Raw genomic sequence first — 26,931 nt, forward strand, 5'->3', positions numbered from 1 at the left:
TGGGAATTTAGTCACCCTACCCACTCAAGGGCAAAGTGATAAGATTCTATCAGACCAAACGCCTAAGGAAACCTGTGACTCCATCAAGGTCAGAAATGCCGCACTTCACTCCAAAAGATTATACTTGTTCTTGTCTTGTTTTGACTCCTGACCACAAAGTTGACTTGCCTACTGGCATGCGCACACTATAAAACAGGTGCCTGAGCTTCTTGGCCCTGAATCTTCTGAGTTCCCACCAAGGGTCACTCATACCTATGCTTCCAGATTTCCACAGGACCTTTCATTCCTCCTGCTGAGAGTGAGGCTAGCAAGATGGTCTTGGAAATGCTGAACCCGATGCAGTACAACATCACCAGCATGGTGCCTGGCGCTGTGCCTGTGGCCGCCATGCCCATCCTGCTGCTCACCGGCTTCCTCCTCTTGGTGTGGAATTATGAGGACGCGTCTTCCATTCCAGGTGAGTCTGCAGTGAACTCAGTAGCTCAGGGGACTGGAGGTCTGGGCATATGGCCGAAGGTCACACTAGCTCCTTTAGCCAGGAAAGACTGGTGAGGGGAGGGAGGATGAAAATCTGTGTGCCAGTTATCTGCACATTTTATTTTTATTCTTTGGCCTGTGGGGCCATACTTGGCATTGCTCAGAGCTTATTCCTGGTCTGTACTCGGGAATCACTCCTCATGGGACCATATGGGGTGACAGGATCAGCATCTGACCCACTCTAGAGTCCAGCACAATTATCTGTACATATCAATTAAGAGTGTGGTTTTTTATAATGATTTTTTTGTTTATTTGGGCCACACCTGGTGACATTCAGGGGTTACTCCTGGCTCTGTGCTCAGAAATCACTCCTGGCTTGGGGAACCACATGGGATGCGGGGATCAAACTGAGGTCTGTCCTGGTTCAGTCCTGTGCAAAGCAAATGCCCTACCCCATGTGCTATCGCTCCAGCCTCAAGAGTGTGTGTGCTTTAATGGCATCCATAGAATCCCTTCCAGCCTGTACCTTGCATTTGTAAAGCATACTTGACACAAGTAGGCTTTAGGATAAAGGTGGGGTAGAGCAAGTAAAATTCCAGGTGAGATAAAAATTCATTTTACTTTGCTCTGAAGACAAAATTTCTCTAAAATGCCTTCTAGACACCTTGCCTTTTCCCTCCCACTGGTCTCATCCATGCTATACCTTTCCCCTTGCTTGAATGTCTCTCTGTGCTGCTCTTGCTCATGGCATGGAGTGTGGCAGGGCAAGCATGTAAGGATGATAGAGCCTGAGCAGTGGAAGCAGCACTTTGCGGTGGAGCATCACTTCCCAGGATGATTTGGGTGAGCAGCTGTGAAGACACACACAATGCCCATAGAGTCCTTTCTGATACACAACCAGGAAACCAATTTCTTGGGTTTTCAGTGCCAGTGTCACCAGGCACCCTCAGCCCCAGCAGGTGAAGGTTTTTGTCTGGGGTGCAGTGCTGGTAGGCAAATCACTGAGAGATGCTGGTGTGTGTGTGTGTGTGTGTGTGTGTGTGTGTGTGTGTGTGTGTGTGTGTGTGTGTGTGTGTGTGTGTGTGTGTGTGTGTGTGTGGACTGCAGCCAAGTCCCCTGTGTCTCTGGCACCTGAACATCCATCTCCCAGGAACTGCATGCCTCTTGGTCTCTCTACCTCATACTGCTCATACTGGGATCTAATGGGAGAGCTGCCACAGCCACTTCCTCTCCTCTTTCTCTCTTCCTAGGGATCCCAGGTGAAGGAGAGACAGCAGTGGAGGAGGGGGACCAAAGGTGTTGTTTCTGATAAGCCTTCCTAGATGCTTATACTGCTTCTGGTGAAACCCCCAATCCTTGGACTGAGACAGCCTGGATGGGAGACCTGGTGGTTCACACTGCCCATTGTGTGCGGCTGGGGACATGACGCTGGTACACATGGGTGGTCAGGCACACACAGGGGTCCTCAGCTGGGTCTAAGGCTGAACTCCCCTGTTGACATTTTTTTAAATCTCTTCCCACTCCCAGTCCCAGGTGATTTTTTTAAATAAATAAACTCTTTAATTGAATCACTATGAGATACACAGTTACAAAGTTGTTCAGGATTAATTTTTGGGTCTAACACCATTCACCACTGCACATTTCCCACTACCAATGTCCATAGTTTTCCTCTTTCCTTTCTTCCTTCCCTCTCCCCTGCCTGCCTCTATGGCAGACAATTTTTTCCTCTTTTGCCCTTTAGACACTTGTTTGCAATATTGTTATTCAAGAGGCATCATGCATATCACTTTATCTCCTCTCAGCAGCCAGGTCTTTTCCAGAGCGATCATTTCCATCTATCATTGTCATAGTAGTTCCTTTTCTGCCCTAAGTGTACTTCCCTACTATTCAAAATCTTGACATTTGCTTATATTTTGATGAATATAAAGAATATTATGCAGAGCAAAGTGAGTCAGAGGAAGAGGGAGAGACCTAGAAAGATCACAATCATTTGTAGGATATACAAAAATAAGCCTGATATTAATATCCATGCTTAAAGAGGCAATAAAGAAGAGGACCAAAAGAACCAGCCAGTAGGTCTCTTGCCAATTGATTTTTTTTTTTCACGGCAACCATGGTTAAAAGTTACTGACTGGTGAGGCCGGAGAGATAGCATGGAGGTAAGGCATTTGCCTTTCATACAGAAAGATGGTGGTTTGAATCCCGGCATCCCATATGGTCCCCTGGTGGGGTGATTTCTGAGCATGGAGCCAGGAGTAACCCCTGAGCACTGCCGGGTGTGACCCAAAAACCAAAAACCAAAAAAAAAAAAAAAAAAAAAAAAGTTACTGACAGGAGCCAACCACTTCCATGAGGCAGTATGGGAAACTGAGCCCCAGGTACTGATCTGCCTTTCCTATCTGAGCCCTAAGGACAAGCCAGGAAAGCCATAAAAGCCCAATTTTCACCTAGCTGGTGAGGGGTTATATAGCACAGGTGGACTTCCTGAGGTGGAAAAAAAGTAGGTGCTTGGGTGTATGTTGGTGGTGGGGGAGGGAACAACCAGGAATTGTTGAACCTCAAATCAGCTTTCATTTTTCTGGCCAGGGAGCTTCCATTCAGTCTTCCCTAAAACAGGTAGCTGGCCAGAGTGTCACAGATGCCCAGGACTCCGGATCTGACTGCATTGTCCTCTTCTGGCTAGTTCCCTGTTTGAGATCCCAGTATCATATCTTGGTATAACTCAGAGTCAGTAGATGCTGAAGAGAGTTGAGCAAGAGGGTCCAGAAGATATAAAGCCCCCTCAGCATTCCTTTGTTCTTGCTGCTTTTGCATATCATGATGTCTGTAAACTCTATTCAAATAGTGGCTTGCAGCTGGAGTTCATATGGCTTCAGTTACAGAAATATTTTTGGGCTCAATGACCAAATCTATGCTTCAGACAACTGGAGTGTCTTCTTTTTGAGCTACTGTGATGCCTGCTGTTCTGGGGAGTTGAAAGAGTATGGAATGCAGAGGCTTTCTTGATTAGGTGAGAGATGCCAGCTGTTGATCTAATGGAGGCTGTCTCTACACAAAAATTAGTGGAAATATTTACAGCTCCTCTGAATTTATGAGAAAGACTCCTGCAATCACTAGGCACCATGATAAGCATTCTCAGCTCTGAGACACCCAAATGACTTCTAGTGTCTGCAGCCAGGGCATTCCCCTCCTAGCACCGCAGCCACTGTAGTGGAAGGTGAAAGACATGCAAATGAAAGAAGCTAGGACCAGAGAGATAGCATGGAGGTAAGGCGTTTACCTTTCATGCAGAAGGTCATCGGTTCGAATCCCGGTGTCCCATATGGTCCCCCCCCCCCCCCCGCCAGGGGCAATTTCTGAGCTTTGATCCAGGAGAAACCCCTGAGCATTGCCGGGTGTGACCCAAAAACCACAAAAAAAAAAGAAAGAAAGAAAGAAAGAAGAGAAAGAAAGAAGAAAGAAAGAAAGAAAGAAAGAAAAGAAGAAAGAAAGAAAGAAAAGAAAGAAAGAAGAAAGAAAGAAAGAAAGAAAGAAAGAAAGAAAGAAAGAAAGAAAGAAAGAAAGAAGAAAGAGAAAGAAGAGAGAGAGAGAGAGAGAGAGAAGAGAAAGAAGAAGAAAGAAAGAAAGAAAGAAAGAAAGAAAGAGAAAGAAAGAAAGAAAGAAAAGAAAGAAAGAAAGAAAGAAAAAGAAAGAAAAGAAAGAAAGAAAGAAAGAAAGAAAGAAGAAAGAAAGAAAAGAAAGAAAGAAAGAAAGAAGAAAGAAAGAAAGAAAGAAGAAGAAAGAAAGAAAGAAAGAAAGAAAGAAAGAAAGAAAGAAGAAAGAAAGAAAGAAAGAAAGAAAGAAAAAGAAAGAAGCTTAGGGTGGTAATATCTGATTTATTTTGTATTGTCCTCCATCCCTATGTCTGTCTGTGTATTCCCTATCAGCCAAGTCATGCTTATCAGACCACCCCCGGTCCTGTATTCCCAGGTGAATTAGACTGACATGTGGTCATTCATGACCCAAACTCTGATTCCCTTTGAGTTCAAGCACTAGGGCTTCTCAATCCAAGAGATACACATATGTGATATAGTGATGGTATTGCTTTTTAACCAAACTGTGATCCAACCTAAAAGACTAATAATATGTCTTAAGATGTCAATCTCAGGCTGGAGTGATAGCACAGTGGATAGGGTGTTTGCCTTGCACACAGTTGACCCAGGTTTGATCCTCGGCGTCCAATATGATCCCCCGAGCCTGCCAGGAGTGATTTCTGAGCTCAGAGCAGGAGAAACAAAAGCACACTGGGTGAGGTCTCCAAACAAGACAAAACAAAAAAATATGACTGAAAGAAAGTATTCTGTGATTATGCATGTTACAACTGCCATTTTAAGGAACAGTTTTTGGTTTCTTCTTTTTTCTGGTTTTTTTGGAGGATCACACCCAGTGGCATTCAGGGGTTACTCCTGGCTCTGCTCTCAGAAATCACTCCTGGCAGGCTTGGGGGACCATATGATATGCCAGGATTCAAATCACCATCCCTCCTGGATCAGCTGTGTGCAAGGCAAATGCCCTACCGCTGTGCTATCTCTCTCCAGCCCCTTCTGTTTTGTTTTGTTCTTTTAGGTCACACCCTGTGTTGCTCAGTACTTACTCCTGGCTCTGTTCTCAGGGATTATTCTTGCTGGGGTTCAGGGGATCATAATACATATGATCTCTGTCTAGCTTTTCATTAACACCAGGAAAATAGAGCTCTAAGAATGTTTCATTCTTACAAAAAAACAGCAAATTCCCTGGAAACTCACTGGTTGCATGTTCTTTTTTTAAAATTTATTTAAAGAAAATGCATTGAATAGTTGATACAATTGATCACGATACATTTGTTTTAGGCAGAACAAAGGTAAAGTTATTTAAAATAGAAAAACTAAAGAGATGGAAGAGGAAGGAAAAGTTCAGTAGCAAGTATATTTTTGAAAATCATTGAGTCACCAATTAACTGATTAAAGGCTTGGCAGAAGGTTTAGTAAGCTTTTTCACTTCTCTTTTTTTAATGACAAGAGTTAAAGAAATATAACGGTATTAGAGTGGCAATTGTTGTTTGCATAGGTGCAGCAAAATATGGGAGATGTGGAAAGAAAAAGCCTAGGCCTAAATATGGAGACCTTACCATTGAAGTTTTCTGGCATAAGACCAACTCTGGGCTCCAGGCATACTAGGTTGAACAATCCAAGTCATTGTTTGTGGTGCCAATGAACTTTTTTCCCACACAGTCGCTGTTATTGGTGTCAAGTTTCTGTAGTTAAGGATCCTGGATTCTGTGCATATCCTACATTGAAATCAGGATGATGTGAGCATCCTCTAGTTTCACCTCACAATTAGAGGACAATTCGGAGAGCCCTGCCCTGAAAGCAGGTTGTTGTTGTTGTTGTTGTTGTTGTTGTTGTTGTTGTTGTTAAGTCTTCTGGGTGTTAAGGGAACCCTCTTTGGAGTAGGTTGATGCCAAGGCAGCGGTAGGGTCTACCCTGATAGAGGATTGCTTCCAGGTGATGTTATAGACAACTGTGTTTGTTTTGTAGAAGGCATCCCTGGTTCAGGGGTGAATGGACAATGTCCGTTCTTCTGAGGCCTGAGGCAGGTCATTATGACAATGATCAGGGTGTAAGGTCCCACTGCATTACAAGATTTGTGTGTTCCTATCTCTATTACATTGGAACTTGTTTGTATGTATAATATTTTCCCATTTTAATGTGCCTATTGATTGTATGTTCTTTACGAGGTGGCCACTATCAACCCAAGCAAGGCCACAGTGGTGACTGTTCACAAGAAACCGCAGATCTGACTCAAACTCAGCTAGACATTGATCAGACTCACTGCCTAGTTCCTCACTTCTTAGTTTTATTTTGCCAACTAGATTCAACTTAAGATTCTTTGTTTTGGGCCAGAGAGGGCTCAGTAGGTTGGAGCATGTACTTTCCATGCAAGGAGTCTGGGTTCAATCCTAGCATTGCATGGTTCCCTGAGCATTCCAGTGAGGACCTGAGGACAAAGTCAGGTGTGTGCCCCTCAAAAAAGCCCTAGAACAACAGAATTCTTTTATTTTTCTTTGTTTCGGTTCTTTTGGCTATGCCAACCTGTATTCAGGGCTTACTCCTGGCTTTGTGCTCAGGAATAACTCCTGGTCATGCTTTAGGGACCAGATGCAGCTCTGGGGATTGAACCGGGGTGGTGGGATGCACCAGGAAAATGCCTTAACCTCTGCACTATGATCTCCAGCTTAAGATTCATTTAATTAACTATGGGTTTTATTCTTGTTTCTTGTGTGTGTGTGTGTGTGTGTGTGTTTTGTTTTGTTTTGTTTTGTTTTGTTTTTGGGCCACACTCAGTGTGGCTTTGTGCTCAGAAATCACTCCTGATAGGCTTAGGGGACCAAATGGAATGCCAGGGATTGACCTCAGGTTGGTCCTAGTTTGGCCAAGTGCAAGACAAATGCCCTATCCACTGTGCTATCTCTCTGTCCCCTGGAAAAAAAGAGTGGATGTTCTTTGGTCATTGTCTTTGCAGAACATGCTTCTTTCAAATGAAAAAAGGTTCTATTGGAGCTGAGGAGATAATTCAAGTGGCAGAAGCCTTCAGTTTGATCCTTGGCACCATATGACACTCCCAGAACTTCTCACCCCCACCCCCAGCTCTAATCAGTATAACCCTGATGGCACTGTGCATTGCCACATAGAACATCACCACTGAGTATCCTCAGGCCTCCCTTTAGAAAAACAAAAAGATTACAACCAAAACTGCCGCCTAGTCCTTCCCTCCACTGGGGCATTCCAGCCAAAAGTCTTCACATAAAACTAGGTAACCGAACATATCTGCCACCATGTCTCATCCTGGTTTGCATGTTTATTACTAGGTGAACTGAATAACTTGTATTTGAAGCTTATTTTCACCACAGAGCCCGGTGAGAAAATAACACACACACACACACACACCATTCAGATATATGTATCTGAAGCTCATTTTCACCACTGGGCCTGATGAGGAAATAGTATACACATACACATAAGACAACACTCACACTCACTGCTTCATTCAAATTGGAGAGTCTTAGAGCAAGCAGACCCAGGCGGTGCATCCTCCGAACACGCTGGCATCTGCAACATTGGGTGGGGTGAGGGCAGATAAGTCTGCTTGATCATTGTTTTTAAGTGACTCACAGATACTCAGCAGAAGATGTAAGAACACATTCAGATATGTGTAGAAGGACAGAACATGCATTATTATTTCCTTACTATGCTTCTTTATGGCTAAAGGCAACAGCTAAAAAAGAACTGGTCTACAAAACTGAGCTTTCTATGAGTCTGGGAGGTTGGGAGAGAAGTTACTTGGTAGAAGAAGTGGGGTTGGAACTTTATACATGGAACCCTCTGGTAACAGTACTATGTATAAATAACAGTGACTTGAAAACATTTTTAATTAAAAAAAATGAAAAATCCAAGATTAGGAATGGCAGTCACATCTGCTCTTTTTGGCATGGATCTAATGCTAACTGTGAACCCACGACCCTTCTAGGTCCTAGCTACTGTCTGGGTATTGGACCCCTTATCTCCCATGGCCGGTTCCTATGGATGGGAATCGGCAGTGCCTGTAACTACTACAATAAGATGTACGGCGAGTTCATGAGAGTCTGGATCAGTGGTGAAGAAACACTCATCATAAGCAAGTGAGTCTGGGAGTCAGCAGAGACCTTAAAATCAAGGCTGGGTGACTATTTTCCTCTCTTTTAAAACAAACTTATCTCAATATTGTGACATCTTTAGTCCCAAGATTATGTTTTAATGGCTTGAAGTACTTTTTCTTAATGTGGGTGCTACTTCTCCTGGGGGCTAGTGGAGGGCTGCTAGAAGGAGAATTGGAGGGTGTGTCTTTTGTTTGTTTAAAGAAGGGAGATTCCTCGGGGCTGTTCTGAGTAACTATTTTTCCTGAAAAGAGGGTGGGTAGGTAGGCTAAAGCAACTGGAGACTGCTGAGTTAAATGAAGATAATTGACAGCCAGGTTAAAAATCAAATGTTGGGGCTGAAGAGATAGGCTATTAGGTATGGTTTTTATCTTGCATGCAGTTGACTAGGGTTTGATTTCAGGCATCCAGGTCCCCTTAGCCCCAAGAGTGAGTTCCTAAGTGCAGAGCCAGGAGCATTGCTGAGCATTGCTGGTTGTGCCTCCTTCAACAAAATTCTGTTAAAAAATCAAAGAATTCATACTTTCTTAAAGCCAGTTCAATGTTTTCTGCATCATAAAATTTAGCCAGAGGTGAGCAAAACACTGTATTAAAAGTGCTCTCTGAGCAGTGGATGTGGAGACAAAGCATATAGATTGTTTGGTTTTGACAAAATACACTTTAGACATGATCTTTTTGCATTCTCTAAGATTTTGATCTTACGTTACAAGCACAGGGCTTGGGGTCATAGAACAGAAGTGAAAGTGTTTGCTTTGCACACAGCTGATCTGGTTTTGGTCCCTGGCATCCCAAAGAATCCCTCAAGCCTGCCAAGAGTGATTCCTGAGTGCAGAGTCAGAAGTAAGCCTCAAGTACCACCAGGAGTAGCCCAATAATAAAACAAACAAGACCCACAAAGTAATAGACTGTCTCAGGAGTCAGCAGCACAAGGCAATTCCCATGCAGCTCACTGTCCCTGAGCTTGTGCAAGTGCCCAAGAGAAGGACCCCAAAGAGCCAGCAACAATATTGTTCACTAAAAGACACAATGTTCTTCCACATCTTCTTGCACTGGCAGATTTCATCATGTAACTTTAGCAGATTGAATTCCTCAAGGTTAATGAGACAGGCTTCAGCTATGAAGAGCTAGCTTGGAAATTTTAGTTTTCCTAGTTATTTATCACAGAAAATGATGACTTATTGATGACAGAAAAAAGGGCAGGTTTACTGAATCTTCAGCAAAGCTATAAGAAGGCACCACTTCAGTACAATATTTGATGTTTCTGATAGTTATAATTCCTACTGACACACTCTGTTTGGACATATAGCTCATTGCTTTGGAGTCAGTGAAGTGTTTCTGGAACTATACTGACCCTTTTCCAAATCAATGTTTTCTGCATCATAAAATTTAGTCATAAATGTTATGATGCTCAAAGCCTAGTTCTTAGAATCAAATATCAAATTGGGAGACCTTCCACATATTTCAAATTAGCCTGTGAGGTCATCAAGGACCAAGCAAGGACTGCCATTTTGGGGGGATATTTTTTTTTTGTGTGTGTGTGTGTGTGTGTGTGTGTGTGTGTGTGTGTGTGTGTGGCACAGTCTTCAATGCTTAGGAATTACTTCACGCTCTGCACACAGTAATCACCCCTGGCATGCTCGGTACCATATGGGAAGTCAAGGATCAAACCTAGGTTGGCTGAGTGCAAAGCAAGTGCCTGACCTTCTGGACTATCTTTCACTTCAGCCCCAGGACTACCATTTCTGTCCAGTTGTCCTCTGTTGTGTTCAGTTTGTTGTAGTGGCACCACACAGGATGAGTAGGTAGAGCCGACCACATTCCATAGTGAAGCCTGCCAGAGCTGCATGGAACTGGCCTTTGGTGAGGCTTCTGAAACAGCACCATGTTCTCAAACCAGCATCAACATGTCTGGGGACTTGTTAAAAACAAAGACACCGGGCCCAGAGAGATAGCACAGTGGCGTTTGCCTTGCAAGCAGCCGATCCAGGACCAAAGGTGGTTGCTTTGAATCCCGGTGTCCCCTATGGTCCCTCGTGCCTGCCAGGAGCTATTTCTGAGCAGCCAGCCAGGAGTAACCCCTGAGCACCGCCGGGTGTGGCCCAAAAAAACAAAAAACAGAACAAAACAAAACAAAACCACACCTGGAGTCCATCTTGACTGACTAAAAAGTCTTGGGGAGGGGGATAGGAACTTAGCAATCTAGTAAACCAGAATTGGGGGTACACTCAAGGTGGAGATAGTGTTGCTATATAGGTTAGACTATAGTGCCACTGACTTTACTTCCTGGCTTCATTGAGCAATGGCCAAGTCTAAGCAATTCCAGTTCTCTATTTTTATGGGGGCTTTGGAGGGTTACCAGGAAGTGGTCAGGGGGCCTGGTGCCATTCTTGGTGATTCTTGGCCAACAAGACCAGCGGTTCAATGTGAGGGCTGAGGATGTGGTACTGTTCAGAACCTGCAGTGTTGAGGTCCCCACTAGGGCTAGCCTGGTGATGTATGTGGACTGGGGACTCCAGCCAGGGCTGTACTCAGTGATGTTCAAGGGACAGTGCATGCTGGGTTCCAACTGTGGCCAGTCATATGCAACACAAATACTTTTAAACCCTTTACTATCTCTTGGGGCCCCAACTTTAAACTGATATACTACTCTAACAACTAGTTATAGTCTCCAGCATCTTGGAACTAAGAAGATGAGGTCTGAGGGTCTCAGGACATGTGCTCTTTTTTGTTTTTGTTTTTGGCCACACCTGGCAGTGCTCAGGGGTTATCTCTGGCTCTGCACTCAGCATCATTCCTGGTGATGCTCAGGGGGTCTATATCAGATGCTGTAGTTAAAACCGAAATTGACCATGAAAGAAAAGTGTCCTACTCACTCTATTTCTCTGACTCCTAGCTCCTGCTCTTTGACTGCCCCTTCCCAAGCAGAGCCAGGTATCCTCCGACCCTCCTGCACTCAGTGTCTACTTGCCCTGTCTCTTGTTGCCCTTGGCAGACAGAAGAAACAACTCTACAGTCTGTCCCAAAGGCTGCTCCACTGTAGTCTGGGATCTCTGCACATCTTTTCTCCTGGGCTGCTTCTGAAAGTTGCTCAGAGAGTGAACAGACCCCAAATTCTTGGGCTACATGCTAGCTTTTAGAATCTGTTAGGCAGGGACCCTCACACACACACTAGCCACAGGTGAGCCCAGTGTGCCCTGGTGGAAGGACAGATTGGGTGGCAGGACCTTTCCCAGGGCTGGGCTGCTAGAGACCGGAAGGCTTTTGGCTCAGGGGGAGAGAGGAGGCAGGCCCTGGAGGGGAGAGAGAGGCCAATGAACTGGACCAGGGGCTCCAGCAGAGACATGGACTGAGACTGCAAACTGAGAACACAAATAAATTCCCTAGAGACCCCAAGCCAGCTCCCAAGGTAGGCAACTCACTGCAGTGTGGGTGAGCATGCTACCAGTGTACCACTCTGCTCAGGGGGGACTGCTAGGGAGGGAGGGAGAGAGGGCAGGAGCAATGGAGGGAGGCAGTGGCTGAATAACAGAGGAGCCACCACAACCCCCCTCTCTAGTCTCTGGTCCTGCTCTGGCTGGCTTTTCACTGGCTGGAGTCTGTGTGTTCTCTTTAATTGCCTTCCAGCCACTCTGTTTTGTTATTAAGGGCTGAGCTCATCAGGAAGAGGACTTGTTTGTCCTTAGCTACTTCCCTGCCTGCTCTTCAGGTGCCTTCCAGAACGGTCCGTACCCCTCTCAACCACCACCCGCCCCCCCATGGACCTCAGAAAGCTTTTCCTTTTTATTTGAATTGTCTGGCAGATATTTTTTTCCTTCTTGAAATCTTAAACTTTGTATTCATTACTGCAGCAGAGAGATTATGGTCCAACTTTTCCAACCAGCTTAGTCTTCAAAGCTGCAGTGGTGGGTGTGGGGTGGGCAGGGCTGCAGAACTTTAGGGAAAGAAGTGAGGATTTTGTGAGGCCATGGGGGAAAGTTTTGGGTCTGGGGCAGGGGAGGTCCCTTATGTCCTTTGTGAGGAGGGACATGTCAAACACAGGAAGGTTTTCAGACATCAAGCATGACACTGTTAAGTGTTGTGCACTATGATCTCTGTCCTGAACACAAATGTGGGTAGGGCCCACAAAGGAAATTTGCAATCAACATGCTAATCAGACTCCTATTTATGCACCTGCTTTAATCCTATTCTTATATGTGAGTCATTTGTGCACAGTTACTGATGGTTAAATATAAATGCCGAGGACCAGGTGATCCTTTTATTAAAATCTTTGGCTTTACTCGTTCACTAAATAAACATTTTAATATTAACAAATATTTATTAGTACGGGGGGGGGGGTAAGGCACTTGTTTTGCTTACATCTGACCTCATTTCGGTCTCTGGTACCTGATTTTCCCCTCACCCCCAATAAGGAGTGATCCCTGAGTACAGAGCCAGGAGTAAGCTCTGAGCCCTGTGTGGCCCAAACAATATAGAGAATGTATTACTCTTTTCGGGTACCATAAACAAACCAACTCTGTATCTTTACCCTCCTGGAGAAATACAATGTTCTCTTGTTCATATACCACTAACAAACAAGTCAGGTGTCATTAGGAGGACTGGGAGTCACAATTGGTATAAAACTATAGGGTTTCCCACGATGTACTTTGTGCTTAAATTGGGACAGTGTCAAGCCAACTGTCCACCATATCGGGTCAATGTGTGCTACGCAGAAGGGCTAAATCAGGAAAGATTGGAGCACACAAGGCCAGCTGGAGAGGTGGAAGAGTGACCCAGGCAGACATCTTGGGGAAGAAAGCATTTCAAATAAAGGCTTCAGAGTAAGTCTAAAGACTCACTTTACTTACTTTGGTGAACACAAAGGCATCTAGATGGGAAACTTCAGGAAACAAGAAGGATGGAAGCATTGCTCAAGTAAGGACATGAAGATAAGGAGAGGGAAGTTCCAGGGACCCAGCCTCTGGGGCCATTCTGTGGCTCTGACCATTGCATGGCTTGGGATAAAAACTGTTCAAGAACTTCAGCTAAGGTTTTAGTCAGAACACAATCCTGGCTTCTCTATTGAGAACAGACCAGAAGGTCATGAGAAGTGGGTACAGAGAGAGTTGCTAAGTAAGAGATGATGGCAGTTGGTGCATATAAGAACAGAGGTGATATATAATAACAGGTTGACATTCTGGGCTTTCTTTGAAGGTGAAGTCAAGATTAGAAGAAGGTTGGAGTGATAGTAAAGTGAATAGGGCCCTTGCTTTGCATATAGCTAACTCAAATCTCATCATTGGCATCCCATGTGGTCTCGAGAGTCTCCCTAGCAGTGGTCCCTGAGCACAGACTCAGGAGTAAACTCTGAGAACTGCTGGGTGTGGCCCCAAAACAAAGCAGAACCGAAAAATTGGAAGAAGAGATGTGAGAGTTCAGGAAAATATTAATAAAGAGCTCTCCCTAAAAACCTGCACTGTGAGGGGGGGTACCACTGTTCCAGTTATTTTGAGGCAGAAGCTGAACCCAGGGTTTGCATTAAACAGGGGGAGGGAAGGTGGGACTATTCAGTAATGAAGAAACAAGTTGGGATGGGTAAGGTGACAGTCCTATTTTGGTCATTTTGACTGGTCAGTGTCCAATGGCAGCTAAAAGGGATAGTGAGAAGGAAGGTCTAGACCTCAGGCCTTCCAGTGTAGTCAGAAACTAGCCGAGGGGGTTGTGAAGGACTTCACACTCCAGAGAAGGGTCACCCAGAAAAGTGTGGTGGTCTGAGAGCCTGCACATAGCCTCTCATTCAGGCCAAAGTCTATCCTATGATGGCACAGCAATTCAGGCAGAATGTGTGTGTGTGTGTGTGTGTTTGTGTGTGTGTGTGTGTGTGTGTGTGTGTGTGTGTTGTGTACAGTGGAAGGGGAGTTTGTTTTGGGCAACCCTGACATAAATGATGTTAATGGACTGATGAGAGCCAAAGTCTGACCCAAGTTGAGAATGAGGGAGAAATCTTCTAAGCAGTTAGTGGAAAGGAGTAAACTAACAGAATGGAGTGCATGGGCCAAGTTTACAGCATGTGTTGTGAGTGGAATGAGCAGTTTAAGATGGAAATTTCTGGGGTAGGAGTCTGGAGGGGCCTGAGAGACAGATACGGCTGGCCTTCCCTGGGAATAGGGAAGGTGATTCACAGTAATACAGGAGGGAATTCACAGGAGAGAAGGTTGAAAGCAGGACACAGAGCCTAGTGCTTCCTCAGAGTTCTTTTGTCCCTGCTGCTGCTCTGAGCTCAGCACAATTGGAAATCATGTCTTCAGCGGAGACTGAGAGGGAAGGCGGGTTATCAGCACCATCTAGAGGACTGAGTGGATGGGCTCAGGAACAAATGCAGACGCCCTGCTTGTGTGTGTGAACATACATGTGAGTTCAGCAATAGATTTAACCAGTTGGGATTTCATCAACAAATGGACAAAGTAGGAGTGGGCGGAGGGAGATGGGGGATGAACAGAAAGATAAGTAGTTTTAAAGGCCAATGGCACCAACTTTCTTTTTTTTTTTTTTTGTTTTTGTTTTTGTTTTTGGGCCACACCCGTTTGACGCTCAGGGTTACTCCTGGCTATGTGCTCAGAAATCGCCCCTCGCTTGGGGGGACCATATGGGACGCCGGGGATCGAACCTCGGTCCGTTCCTTGGCTAGCGCTTGCAAGGCAGACACCTTACCTCTAGTGCCACCTTCCCGGCCCGGCACCAACTTTCTATGGAGAAAATGTTCTAGTGAGCAGGAACATTTGAGCAAGCTGTCTCCTCAGGTCCTACAGGATGGCTTGACTTAAAGAGCTTTTTCCCTGTACTGTTACTATTTTATGTTTAGCAAAGAATATCCACAGATTTCTCATCACTGCTAACTCAAATGTTCTTCTGTATACAGGGTGACCATTCCCTTATAAAAAATATTCTCTTGGTGGCCCTATGATTGTGTCATACAGGAGACAAGGAGACAGTGCCCCCCTCCAAGATACTAAGCTGGGCCACAGGAGTTAGGGAAAGATCCAGTTTTTGAACTAAGAAGGGGAAGGGATAGAGCAAACACCAGAGCACAAGCCTCAGGTCTCTAAGGTTAGTGCTTTTAAATATTTGGTCCCAATGACCCCATTAGTGTCCTCTATTTCTGGGATACATCACCACTGAGCCTGGTCCTGCCTGGGTAAGGCCTTCAACATGTAGAACTGGACAAGATAATCTGTGTCTTCCTTACCTCCTGGTACTTACTTTCGGGCAACTATTTTATTTTGAATGGGCCATCTTTGGAGAGGTTAAGACTTGGGTGGGTTTGACATGGTGAGCACTGGTAAGTGCGAGCAGTGACTCACACTTGGGTATGGTTTAGTGAACATGATTTTGACATACACATCTGGTTGTTTAGAAAGTGTGACTGCAAAAATAAGACAAATCACATGGGGATTCAAAGCTTAAGGATTCTTAGGACCAGAGTGGTAGTGCAAGTGGTCCTTGCATGTTCCTAACCTAGGATGAACCTTGGTTTGATCCCCTGGCATCCCATATGGTCCCCCAAGCCAGGAGCAAGTCCTGAGTACATAGCCAGGAGAACCCCTGAGAGTCACCAGGTGTGGCCCAAAAACCAAAAAAACAAACAAACAAACAAAAACAAAAACAAAAAAAAAATCAAAGCTTGGATTCTACTTGGTTTCCCCACAGGGATGAGTTACCCTCACTTTCCCAAACTCTGTGACATCTCTTCTAGCTAATGGTCTCGTGAGCAAGTTATTTATTATGCCTGAAGGCCAAAAGAGCTGGACTAGGTCAACAATTCTTAGCAACCCTTTTCTTCACTTTTCCAAATTACTCTAGGTAGGTAAAAACCAGGGACTTCAGATGAATGACTTCATTCTAAAGCACTTTTCTGAGGTCTATCACATGTCTCAGTGTGTTTGGTGGCTGCAGTCTCAGACTCAAAAATAACTGGGATGTTTATGCCCCCTAAAGGACACAGTGATTTTAATGTGAATGAACATTTCAATTGAGTTGAAGTTTAGGATTTCTTGTTCTTAAAAAATAAACTGATTAGTAATCTCTCTGGAAGAAATGATCAGGCAAATATAGATAATAAAAGCTTATATACAAGCTTTAGAATTAGGACAAAAAATAGTGCTGTTTGCCCTCTTATTTTTTTATTCAGGCATCTAGATTTTAGTCATGAATATGAAAAATAATAGTTTTGCAATATTTATTGGTATTTATCTGAACTTCCCTTATTCATCCAAATTCTTCATCCATATTTATACAACTATTTATTAAACATTTTCTTTTTTGCCTTCTTGGCCCTTCATAATTAAGCAACAATTTGTCTCTTCTGTTTTGTCCTCTGAGAAGCGTGTGTGTGTGTGTGTGTGTGTGTGTGTGTGTGTGTGTGTGTGTGTGTGTGTGTGTCTAAGGGGGAATGTGGAAAATAAAAGATTCTCTTCCTGGACTTTGAATTTTAAAAACTGATTGACCAGAGAAATAGAACAGCACATAGGATACTTGCCTTGTAATCAGCCAACAGGGTTCTATTCCTGGCACCCTGAAACATATCTGTTCTCCTGAGCCTGCCAGATCTCGAAGAGCCATGCACAACTCAACCTGTAGCACAATAAAAGGGAAGACATCCTCAGTTTACTCTACAAACCTGTTCTCCCTTGAACACATCTCACTTGCTTATTTCCTTGCCTTGCTATTTCTGTTCTACAGAAGTGTGTTCTCTCTTGAACATACATTTCCCCTTTTTTTTCTCACATCTTTTAAGCTTGCTTCACTAAAAAAGGATTTATTTATTTATTTATTTATTTTGGTTTTTGGGTCACACCCGGCGGTGCTCAGGGGTTACTCCTGGCTGTCTGCTCAGAAATAGCTCCTGGCAGGCACGGGGGACCATAGGGGACACCGGGATTCGAACCAACCACCCTTGGTCCTGGATCAGCAGCTTGCAAGGCAAACGCCGCTGTGCTATCTCTCTGGGCCCTAAAAAAGGATTCTTAAGTTAAGAAAAATAAAGAAATTAAGTCCACTAAAGTTTGGATAATATCATCAATCAGATCTTCTTTTGTGTTTAAGCTATAATTTCATTCTCTCTACAAAGAGACTGGATAAACAAGAACACACAAGGTTGAAGAGTTTTGAGAGTTCAGATGAGGTGTATGGGAATACACTGCTTTAGTGGTCTGAGCAGCCACCAAGGTGGGAGAGATCACAGCACCCAGGACCTCTGTGCCTTGCCTCTGAGGCAGACTCCAGGAGGAAGGACTCACAGAAAGTGACTGCCTGGTGTGTCCATGAGAGTACGAAGGTCTTTCCCTCTAATTTAGAAATGAGATTGTGTTTACTTTGTGCTTTTCTATGTGTGAAGGCAAAATAGTTTCATTTCAAGAAATTTACTTATTAGTATGGAGGAAAAGAGAGATACATGTTCAGAGGATAAGATGGACTTATCCAGAGTAGATAAATCTACTTATCTTCTTTTGGATAAGTCTACCCAAGAAAAGCTTTGCAAGAAGTGTTGCAAGTGACGTAGCTAAGTGAGCAATCTTCCTTGACGCACCTCATCCACCTAGGGATTTCTTAGCATGGATGAGGACTACAATGAGCACCTACATAACACGGACATCCGGTCCATGAGGCAGTCATCAAGCTGTACCTGAAGCCCACTTGTTCTGCACACTGTGGAAAATAGTCCCTGCAGGGAGCTGTGGATTCCACAGTAATGAGGAAGTGCTCTTTGTAGAAAGGAAAGACAGTCTTAAATCTTACCCTTGCTAGGAAGAGGAAAATCTGTCCAGAACTAGATATCACTTGATGACCAGTAACCAACATTAAGAGAATTTTGACTTTACAGTTTCTTGCTTTAAGAGGAAAATATATTTTTCTGAACTAAAATATCAACAGTATATAACTTATTTAATGAATAAAACTTGCTTTCTATTCTTGGGTTTTAATTTTACTGAAGTAAACTTCAGTGGGTTGCTTTTACAATGGAGTCTGAAATCTGGCATAACTGTGAGGATCTAACACAGTTTGGTTGAATGTTTAATCCAGAGGCCAGAGAAATAGTATGACAGATAGACATTTGCCTTGCATGGTGCCTCCCATATGGTTCCCGAAGCCTGCCAGGAATAATTCCTGAGTACAGAGCGGAATTGTCTAATCCATTCCAACAAACCAAAGTTGCCATAAATACATGAAAGCATGCCTAAATAAGAAATCACCTGATGCAAAATGAAGAATAACCCAGCAACATTCTACATATCTTGAATTTGCACATTTGAGTACCATGGAACTAATTTCTATCCTTATCTATTAAATACCATCAAGAAGGTATCAATGAGAGATTTATAAAGATATTGATTCTTTGCAATAATGGGTATTTTCTTTCTACTCCTTGCTTAAATGTTTAGTGCCTTTCTAACTTTATCATTTTTCTATTGAACTCTACACAAACCCTGGAGACATGGAATCATTTCTAATCCTCAACTAGAAAAAGCTCAAAGGGAGTTTTTTTTTTTATAGGTTTGTTGTTTTATTTTTCATGTTCCTCACAGATGGGAACAGCTTATTCTCAAGCTTTAGAGTTATACTATGCTAGATATTGTTATGACAGATTCCCAGCAGAACATACCATGGATAAATTCTACATGAATCTTAGCCCCTGCCCTGTGAACCTGGCTAAAATAAACAAAAAGCAGTTTTCCTTGCCTTTGTCTGTGACACAGATGTCCCACAGAAAACCTCTGCTTCTTTGCTGTTGCAAATCAGCCCCTGATGAGGTTGACTGAAGGAGGGATGGAGGATGAGGCCTTTCTCCTCCAGCTCGAACCACGAGTCTGTTACCCTGTTCAGCTGGCGGTTCTGAAGTGAATGCAGCGGGGAAAAAAGCCAACAGGCAGTCAGGCTTCCGAAGAAAACAGCTCTTTATTCTGTGAAGAAGCCAAAGCCAAAAGGCCTAAGAATAGGCCCCAGGAAAAAAGCCCCCCACCTTCCACAGACTCTTTCTTTTATGCCCCAGAATCAGGTATCACCCAATGGTGGGAGCAGAATCAGGTACCACCCTAGGGTGGGAGCAGAATGCCAGGTCACACCCTAGGGTAGGGCACAATCACTCTCAGGGTAGGGTCAGTAACATAATAATCCCATAAAAATGTTTACATACACAACAATCTTTTCTAACAACCTGCTCCCTCTTTGCAGTCCTCAAATCCTGCTTCATTAAAAATAATGATTTATAAAAATGGATATTGATATGAAAAAATTTACTGCAATAAAACAAAAAAAGTAAAAAGAAAAGGTGTGACATAACTTACCTGTTTACTAAGGGAAAGTTAAATTTATCTGTGTCCACATAACAAATCCTGTGACACAAAGGCATTAGAATCTGAGGATTCAGTTCCCTTGGCCCTTAGTAAAATCTGGGTAATGACCCCATAATACACTCTGCTGGCACAGGGAGGTGGAGGTTCCATGGAATAGGAGTTCAGAGGGTTGATGACAATGCTCACCATACCTCTAACACAAGGGTTTCTGCAGAAGGAACTGGTGCCACAGACGGGCTTATTCTGCATCTGAGAAGGCACGTACTGCACTGAGACCCACACACAGGAGTCTCAAGGGCAATTTGCTAGTCCCAACAATCATGGTGGGGTTCCCTCCACACACATACCAGATAAATGGCATGCATCTTTAAAATGACCACAGTGGCCTTCTTTCTTGCCAGATCCTCTGGGATGTTCCATGTTATGAAGAACAGTCACTACAGCTGTCGCTTCGGCAGCAAACTGGGGCTGCAGTGCATTGGCATGCACGAGAATGGCCTCATCTTCAATAACAACACAGCCCTATGGAAAGTTGTGCGGCCTTACTTCAACAAAGGTGAGCCAGAGCCCAACTCCTTCCACTCCCTAGGCCAGAAAGTCATTTCTTCAATATTGAGCTTCATCACTGTCAAATAATGAGCGAACACTTATTCTACACCCATCATCCAATAGGAACTGTTCTAAGCACCTGATATTTTATGCTGTTATTTTATTTATTTATTGGGGCCAGTGCTTCTCAGGGCTTATTCCTGGTTCTGTGCTTGTGGATCACCATTGTCAGGGTTGAGGGAACCATAGGCGATTCTGGAGATTGAACCAGGGTTGATTGTGTGCAAGGCAAGTGTCTTAATCCCTACACTATTTCTCTGGCCCTGTAAACACTTACCCCTGTAAGTTTAACCCTACAGCAACCCCATATGGTAAATAAATCCTTGGATCACCCTCATTGGATAGACTAGATAGAAGATCGAGGCAGCAGGGTAGTGGGAAAAACGAGTCACTGACCTGAGTTCCAAAGTTTCAACACTGGCAAATGATTTTCCAGGGAGCAACAGCTGAGGAATGGACAATTTTTTTGGTCACATCTGGCAGTGCTCAAGACTTACTCCTGGCTCTGTGTTTAGGGATCACTCCTGGTGGGTCCTAAGGAATTCTATGGATCCTGGTCCTTAATTCTGACTGAATCTTTCCTACAGTCAGAGAATGTGCAACCAGGCCAGTTCCTTTGCTTTTATTATTGTTGTTGCTGTTATTTTGGCTTTAGACCTCAGAGCCATGCTCTGTTCTGTTCTCGTGACTCTTGTGGTGCCCAAATTCAAACCCACAGACATGTGCTCCAATCCTCCTTAAGGCATCTCCCTGGCCATTATTTTTATATATAGGTAAAACTTTAAGATTTCTGCTATCACTCACTAGGTCCTCCTTTCTTATTTTCAAAGGGTTCCAAATGGTTCCCTTGCATTTCTAGGACACTGGCTTTACCAGCAAGTTTGAATAATAATAAAGGTATAGGGGTGAAGACATCTGCATTGTATTGCATCATACTAACCTAGTTCTATTCAGGTACCACCTATAGTCCCCTGAGCACTTTTTGTGACCCCCAAAAAACAAATGATAGAAGAGGAAATCAACATTATGCTCAAAGAAATCTTGAGAGAGAGAAAGCGAGCGAGCAAAGAGAGAGGGAGGATGTTATGGGTTAAATGCTATTAGCATTTAACCTCATTGGTTTTCCTATTAGAAAACCTATCATCAGGACCTAGTAGTTGCTGGTGGGGAAATGGAAAGGGCCAGATAAGAGCCAATTCCCTCTCCTATTTCCATCCATCCATCCACCCATCCATCCATTCCTCTAGCAGACAAATTTGCTGAGGGCCAGCAGCTATGATGGGTCTGAAGGACTAAGCTCTCAGTCTAGAAGGAAAGAATACTCAGTAAATAAAAATAACTTAGTGGCCAGAGATAGGACAGTGGAGAGGGCATTTATTTTGTATATGGCCAACAGGTTTGATCCCTGTCTCAGTATATGGTCCCTCTGCACTACCAGGAGTGATCCCTAAATACAGTCGGGAGTAAGTCAATAGAACCTCTGGGCATGGCTCCAAAGCGAACAAATTTATGTTGTTTAAGGAGAGCCTGCAATTTAGAGAGACTCACAAGACTGGCATTTTACACTTGAAACTTTACACCAGGAAGAGTCAAGGTTCCATTTGAGACTAGTTAGGCAGCAACACCTGTCTCACCTTAACCTGACCTAACTCAGAACCTTGGAGAGACGAAAAATAATTTGTCAGTTATAAGATTCATAAGCTTCATTGAGGTGAGATGGCATATGCAGAAAAATTAGGATAATGCAGCAAAGAATGAGCTAGAATAGGAAGGTCTGGCCAGTCCAGCTGGGATCACCAGTCAGCTTGCTCCTTCTCTCTCCCTGGTGTGTGCAACCTCAGCGCTGTCGGGACCAGGCCTGGTGCGCATGGTGACCGTCTGCTCAGACTCCCTCCGGGCACACCTCGACAGGCTGGAGGAGGTCACCAACGAGTTGGGCCACGTGGACGTGCTGTCACTCATGCGGCGCACCATGCTGGACACCTCCAACGTGCTATTCCTGGGGATCCCCATGGACGGTAACAGCATTTTCATTCTTTGGGTCTTCCTCGAACAAGGGAAGAAAATGGATTCCAGGGTTTGTCTGGACACTGCTCTGAACCTCCCACCCCTGCCAATTGCACCTTAAGGGCCACATCTGGCCACTTGGGTGGAATTCTCCGACGCTCTTTGATCTTTGGGCCTTTACACAAACAATCTGGCTCTTTCACCATTTCCCAGGTCCCTGCCCACAGCAACTATATAACTTCTCTTCAAGCATTCCTAAGTAATTTGTTTCCTGGTGTTTTGTTTTTTGTTTTTTTTTTTTTTTCACTTTTAAGATAAAATTTTCACAAAGCGGGACTTTCTTCTGTTTCTTTTCTCTTTCCTCGCTGATCCCAGGAAATAGGATTCTACTCATGGTTGAAAATGAACAAATGCAATCAGATCAATCAAAGCCAAGCTGGAATATTTACTATTTCAAACCATACTTTTGACCCTGATCTCTACAATTTATATGCAATACACACAAATACACAAACACACAAATATACTTATGTAAATATACATTATAAAGACTTTAATTCTATGCAATTAAATGATAGGTACAGCTACTGGAAACAATATTATTCATTAATTTAGTATCTAATATGTGTCAGGCAGTATATAAAGTTATTTTCACAAATAGCATTTGCATGCCACTTAGCATTTATAACAATGCTGTCAAGATCTAGCTCAAAAATCTTACTTTTGGGACTGGAGAGAGAGCACAGCGGTAGTGTGTTTGCCTTGCACGCAGTAGACCCAGGACAGATGGTGATTCAAATCCCAGCATCCCATATAATTCCCAAGCCTGCCAGGAGCGATTTCTGAGCTCAAAGCAAGGAGTAAACCCTGAGCACGACCGGTTGTGACTTCCCAAAACAAAACAAAACAAAACAAAATGTTACTCTCTTCATTGTACTGCAGAATTGAGCATTATGAAAAATCCATGCAGCTCTGCTGGCATCCAAGTGACATTTGTGACCTGGATAAACTCTTGCTACTGACAAGACATTCAGTTTCATATAATTTCTCCTGAAATCATTTATATACTGTACTAGCACTTATGGTTTTGTACTAGTTAAACAAATAGTGGTTTGTTTCATTTTCTACATGTCCACTTTTCTAGGTTCTGGGAATAGAGCAGTGAACAGACAGATAAAGTTCTTGGCTTCAAGGAGTTTGTGTTCAGGGGACTAGAGAGAGTAACAAGTTAAGTCACTCTGAGAGGACAGTGAGTGTCTTGAAGAGGAAACAAAGCAGGGCCAAGGGATGGAGACTGAGGGGAATGGGTGGAAGAGGGCTTTTAGGAGGAAAGAAGGCTTCTGCCTAGGGACAGTGAACACAAACCCCAGTGAAGTGAGACCACAAGCTACATACAAAAGGAAGATCATCCCTGATCCCCGACAAGGATAAGTCTTAACTGTGCCATTCCCCCTGCTCTCACCAGAACAAGAGGCTCTCGCTCTTCTTTCTCTAGCTCCCCATGTCTCATGACTCCTGCTCTCTACTATCTACTTTATTGACTGAGGAATTTTAGTTACACCTTCTTGCCTGATCCTCTTTCAGACAGGATCTGTGAAGTCTCTGTTCATTGCCTACTCTATGACTGGGGTTTCTCCTCAAGTACTATTTCCTCCCATTAGATTAAAAAAACTCATTTTTTTAATGCTCATTCCTAGGAAATCTTTCATCAGACCAAAATGGCACTGCTCTCCTGAATGGTGGCTGTGTTGGGGTGAGCAAGAAAGTGCTAAGGGTCAAATTGAAGGCTTCAAATATGCTAAACATGTGTTCCACATTCCAGACAAATTTTGACTTCCTGTCATTAAACAAAAATACTCTCTGGAAGTACAAAAATTGTATGTATATAGGTCCCAGGTCAAAGCAAAATGATACCAGGCCAAAAAAGCAGGGGTGACCTTATACATCAGGTTCTTAGTGAACTATTTTGTTCAGCATCTTTTTTGTTATAATACTGATAAGAAAAAAAATCCCAGCCACTGGTTGGATTCAATACATACCGCATCTGTACATAGCAGACCAGTTACTTACTTTCTAACTAGCTTTATTTTTAGGAACAATCATGTAAAGAGGAGTCTCAAACTCAATTTACCTGGGGGCCGCAGGAGGCAAAGTCGGGGTAATCCTTAGTGCAAAGTCAGTAGTAAGCCTTGAACATTGTGGGTGTGACCCAAACAACTAAAACAAAACAAAACAAAAAAAGATTCCTCTAGGGCAGGGCCACAAAATGTTGTACGGAGGGCTGTTTGCGGCCTGAGGACCGCAAGTTTGAGACCCCTGAAAGAGAATTGTTAGTGTGCTTGTTAACAGGTGGACTCAGTTCTACAATATGAGCTCACCACAAAGAGTGGTGAATGCTGTTAGGGAAATAACTACACTAACAACTAGCATGGCAATGTTAATGAGTGAGAGAAGTAGAATGCCTGTCTCGGATACAGGCAGGGGTGGGAGAGGAGGGTGAGGATCACAAGTGGTGAGAAGGTTGCACTGGTGAAGGGGGTGTTCTTTTTATGACTGAAACCCAACTACAATCATGCTTGTAATTATGGTGCTTAAATATTTTGTTTGTTTGTTTTACAAAAAATGTGGATAACTCAGAGCCATGCTTATATTTCACTTCTTTTTTACTGGGTCTTTTTAACTGGGTCTCTTAAACTTTCTACTTGTGTAGGGGACTAAAAGAAACTAAGAGGAAAGGGCATGGCCCCATGCTTAGAGAGAGCTGGGCTCCAGACTTAGTTCCCACATGCCAATCCTGACTATGACGCTGGACAAGATTCTGCACTTCTGTCACTATCACTCACCTTGCAAGACTAGAAAATCAAAGCCTCCCTTTCAAAATACCATGTGACTGGTATTTAGCAGTAGAATATAAGTGTATATAAATGGGAAAATAAATAAGCAGAGGCTCTCTTATCCCTAGTATCCTGCTTCATTAGTGCACGTTCATTAAGGGCTGACAATACAGGAGGATAAGACAGTAATACTCAGATGAATGTCACACTCTGCACATGCTAGATATAAACAAGGGCAAAAGCTGTACAGCAAATGCCAGGAAGGAACATAGGAACTAAACACACTGTGTTGTGAAGACAAAGAAAAACTCTTTATTAGGTGTGTGGTCCAAACTGGTCATCCTTGTTGAACACTGAGTGTCCAACAGAAATGAGTGGCCCTATGACTTTAACTTATAGATTCAGATGCCAAGTAGAATTTTAAAAGTGCTTGACTTGTTTATGGGTGTGTGTGGGTGCAAATTCCCCCTGTGGCCAGAAAAGTGCCCAAGCACATCTAAGAGGGGATGTTGTCTGCTCTATGTGACCTTTCTTGGACTCTCATATTTGCTTAGTTGCTCTGTTTGTTTCTCCAGAAAGTGCCTTCGTGGTTAAAATCCAGGGCTATTTCGATGCTTGGCAAGCACTCCTTATCAAACCAGACATCTTCTTTAAGATTTCTTGGCTGTACAGGAAGTATGAGAAGTCTGTGTAAGTAACACACACTTGGGAAATTTATCAGCGAGATTGAATTTGTATTTGTTTTATCGTGGCATCTCTATTCTTGGCCTCTTTCACAAAATGTTCTGCTCTCCAGACCCAGAGGAATGGTGGATAGAGCTGCTGTGGAAACATTTCTGACAGCATGGGGCTACCTGTGGCCAGAAAGCTTTTGTTGGTCCAAAATCCTAGCGAGCAGGGCATGCTTTCTGAGAATGTGTCACCAGAGCCAGGACCTAGCCTGTGTGTGAGCTGAAGGGAAGGATTAGGTCAGCTTCTCATCTATCACAATGCTCTTGGCCTCCACAAATTTGGAAACAAAATTGTTTTGCACTAGTGCTGCCTCTGAATAAATTTTAAACTTTAGGAACTTTTTGGTTCAACTTTAGGAAGCAACAACAGCTGTCTCAAAGGACTGTTTTCAAAATGAACATACTTCTGTCATAATGGACCTAATTTCTTTAACTTTATTTAACATTATTATTATAGGGACCGGAGAGATAGCATGGAGATAGGGCATTTGCCTTGCATGCAAAAGGATGGTGGTTCGAATCGTAGTATCCCATATGGTCCCCTGAGCCTGCCAGGAGTGATTTCTGAGTATAGAGCCAGGAGTAACCCCTGAGCACAGTCAGGTATGACTCAAAACCCAAACCCCCCTGTAATGTATTGCTGTTAAATCCTTTGTTGGGTATTTGTGAATCCAAGAACAGTCCCCAGAATGAGAAATTACTTCCCATCCCCTTGTCCCCTTTCGGGGGGAGACCTTGGTAATATTTATCCACAGCAAATAATAATCCACACAGACAAGAAGGATAGGGTGTAAAAGATTGGGCAAAGAGAGAGAGCGAGAGAATCCTCTTTCAGCCTGCAAACAGCTTTGGCAAAAGGATCTCTCTCCCCTGTCCATCAAGTTATTTATTGCCAACTCCACAGCGCCCCCACCTGGAAGGTCTAGGTGGGGCAATAGTCACATCCTAAGGAAAAAAAATTTTTTTTTTGATTTTTGGGCCACACCCGGTGACACTCAAGGTGTCATAATGGACCTAATTTCTTTAACTTTATTTAACATTATTATTATAGGGCCCGGAGAGATAGCATGGAGGTAGGGCATTTGCCTTGCATGCAAAAGGATGGTGGTTCGAATCATAGTATCCCATATGGTCCCCTGAGCCTGCCAGGAGTGATTTCTGAGTATAGAGCCAGGAGTAACCCCTGAGCACAGTCAGGTATGACTGTCAGGTATGCTTCTGGCTATGCACTCAGA

The 26,931-nt window shown here is 43.6% G+C and overlaps 1 protein-coding gene across 1 annotated transcript in view; it reads left to right on the forward strand.

The window, feature by feature from the left end:
• Nucleotides 1-312: 312 nt before the first annotated feature.
• The window catches only part of LOC126015455 (aromatase), a 33,066-nt gene continuing 6,447 nt past the window's right edge, over nucleotides 313-26,931 (forward strand). The window contains exons 1-5 of the mRNA XM_049777984.1: nucleotides 313-457; nucleotides 8,023-8,173; nucleotides 19,917-20,071; nucleotides 21,966-22,142; nucleotides 25,541-25,655. Coding sequence (XP_049633941.1) covers nucleotides 313-457; nucleotides 8,023-8,173; nucleotides 19,917-20,071; nucleotides 21,966-22,142; nucleotides 25,541-25,655 — 743 coding nt within the window. The remainder of the gene's footprint in view (nucleotides 458-8,022; nucleotides 8,174-19,916; nucleotides 20,072-21,965; nucleotides 22,143-25,540; nucleotides 25,656-26,931) is intronic.

Source organism: Suncus etruscus, chromosome 1 (assembly GCF_024139225.1).
Source record: "Suncus etruscus isolate mSunEtr1 chromosome 1, mSunEtr1.pri.cur, whole genome shotgun sequence".
NCBI lineage: Eukaryota > Metazoa > Chordata > Mammalia > Eulipotyphla > Soricidae > Suncus > Suncus etruscus.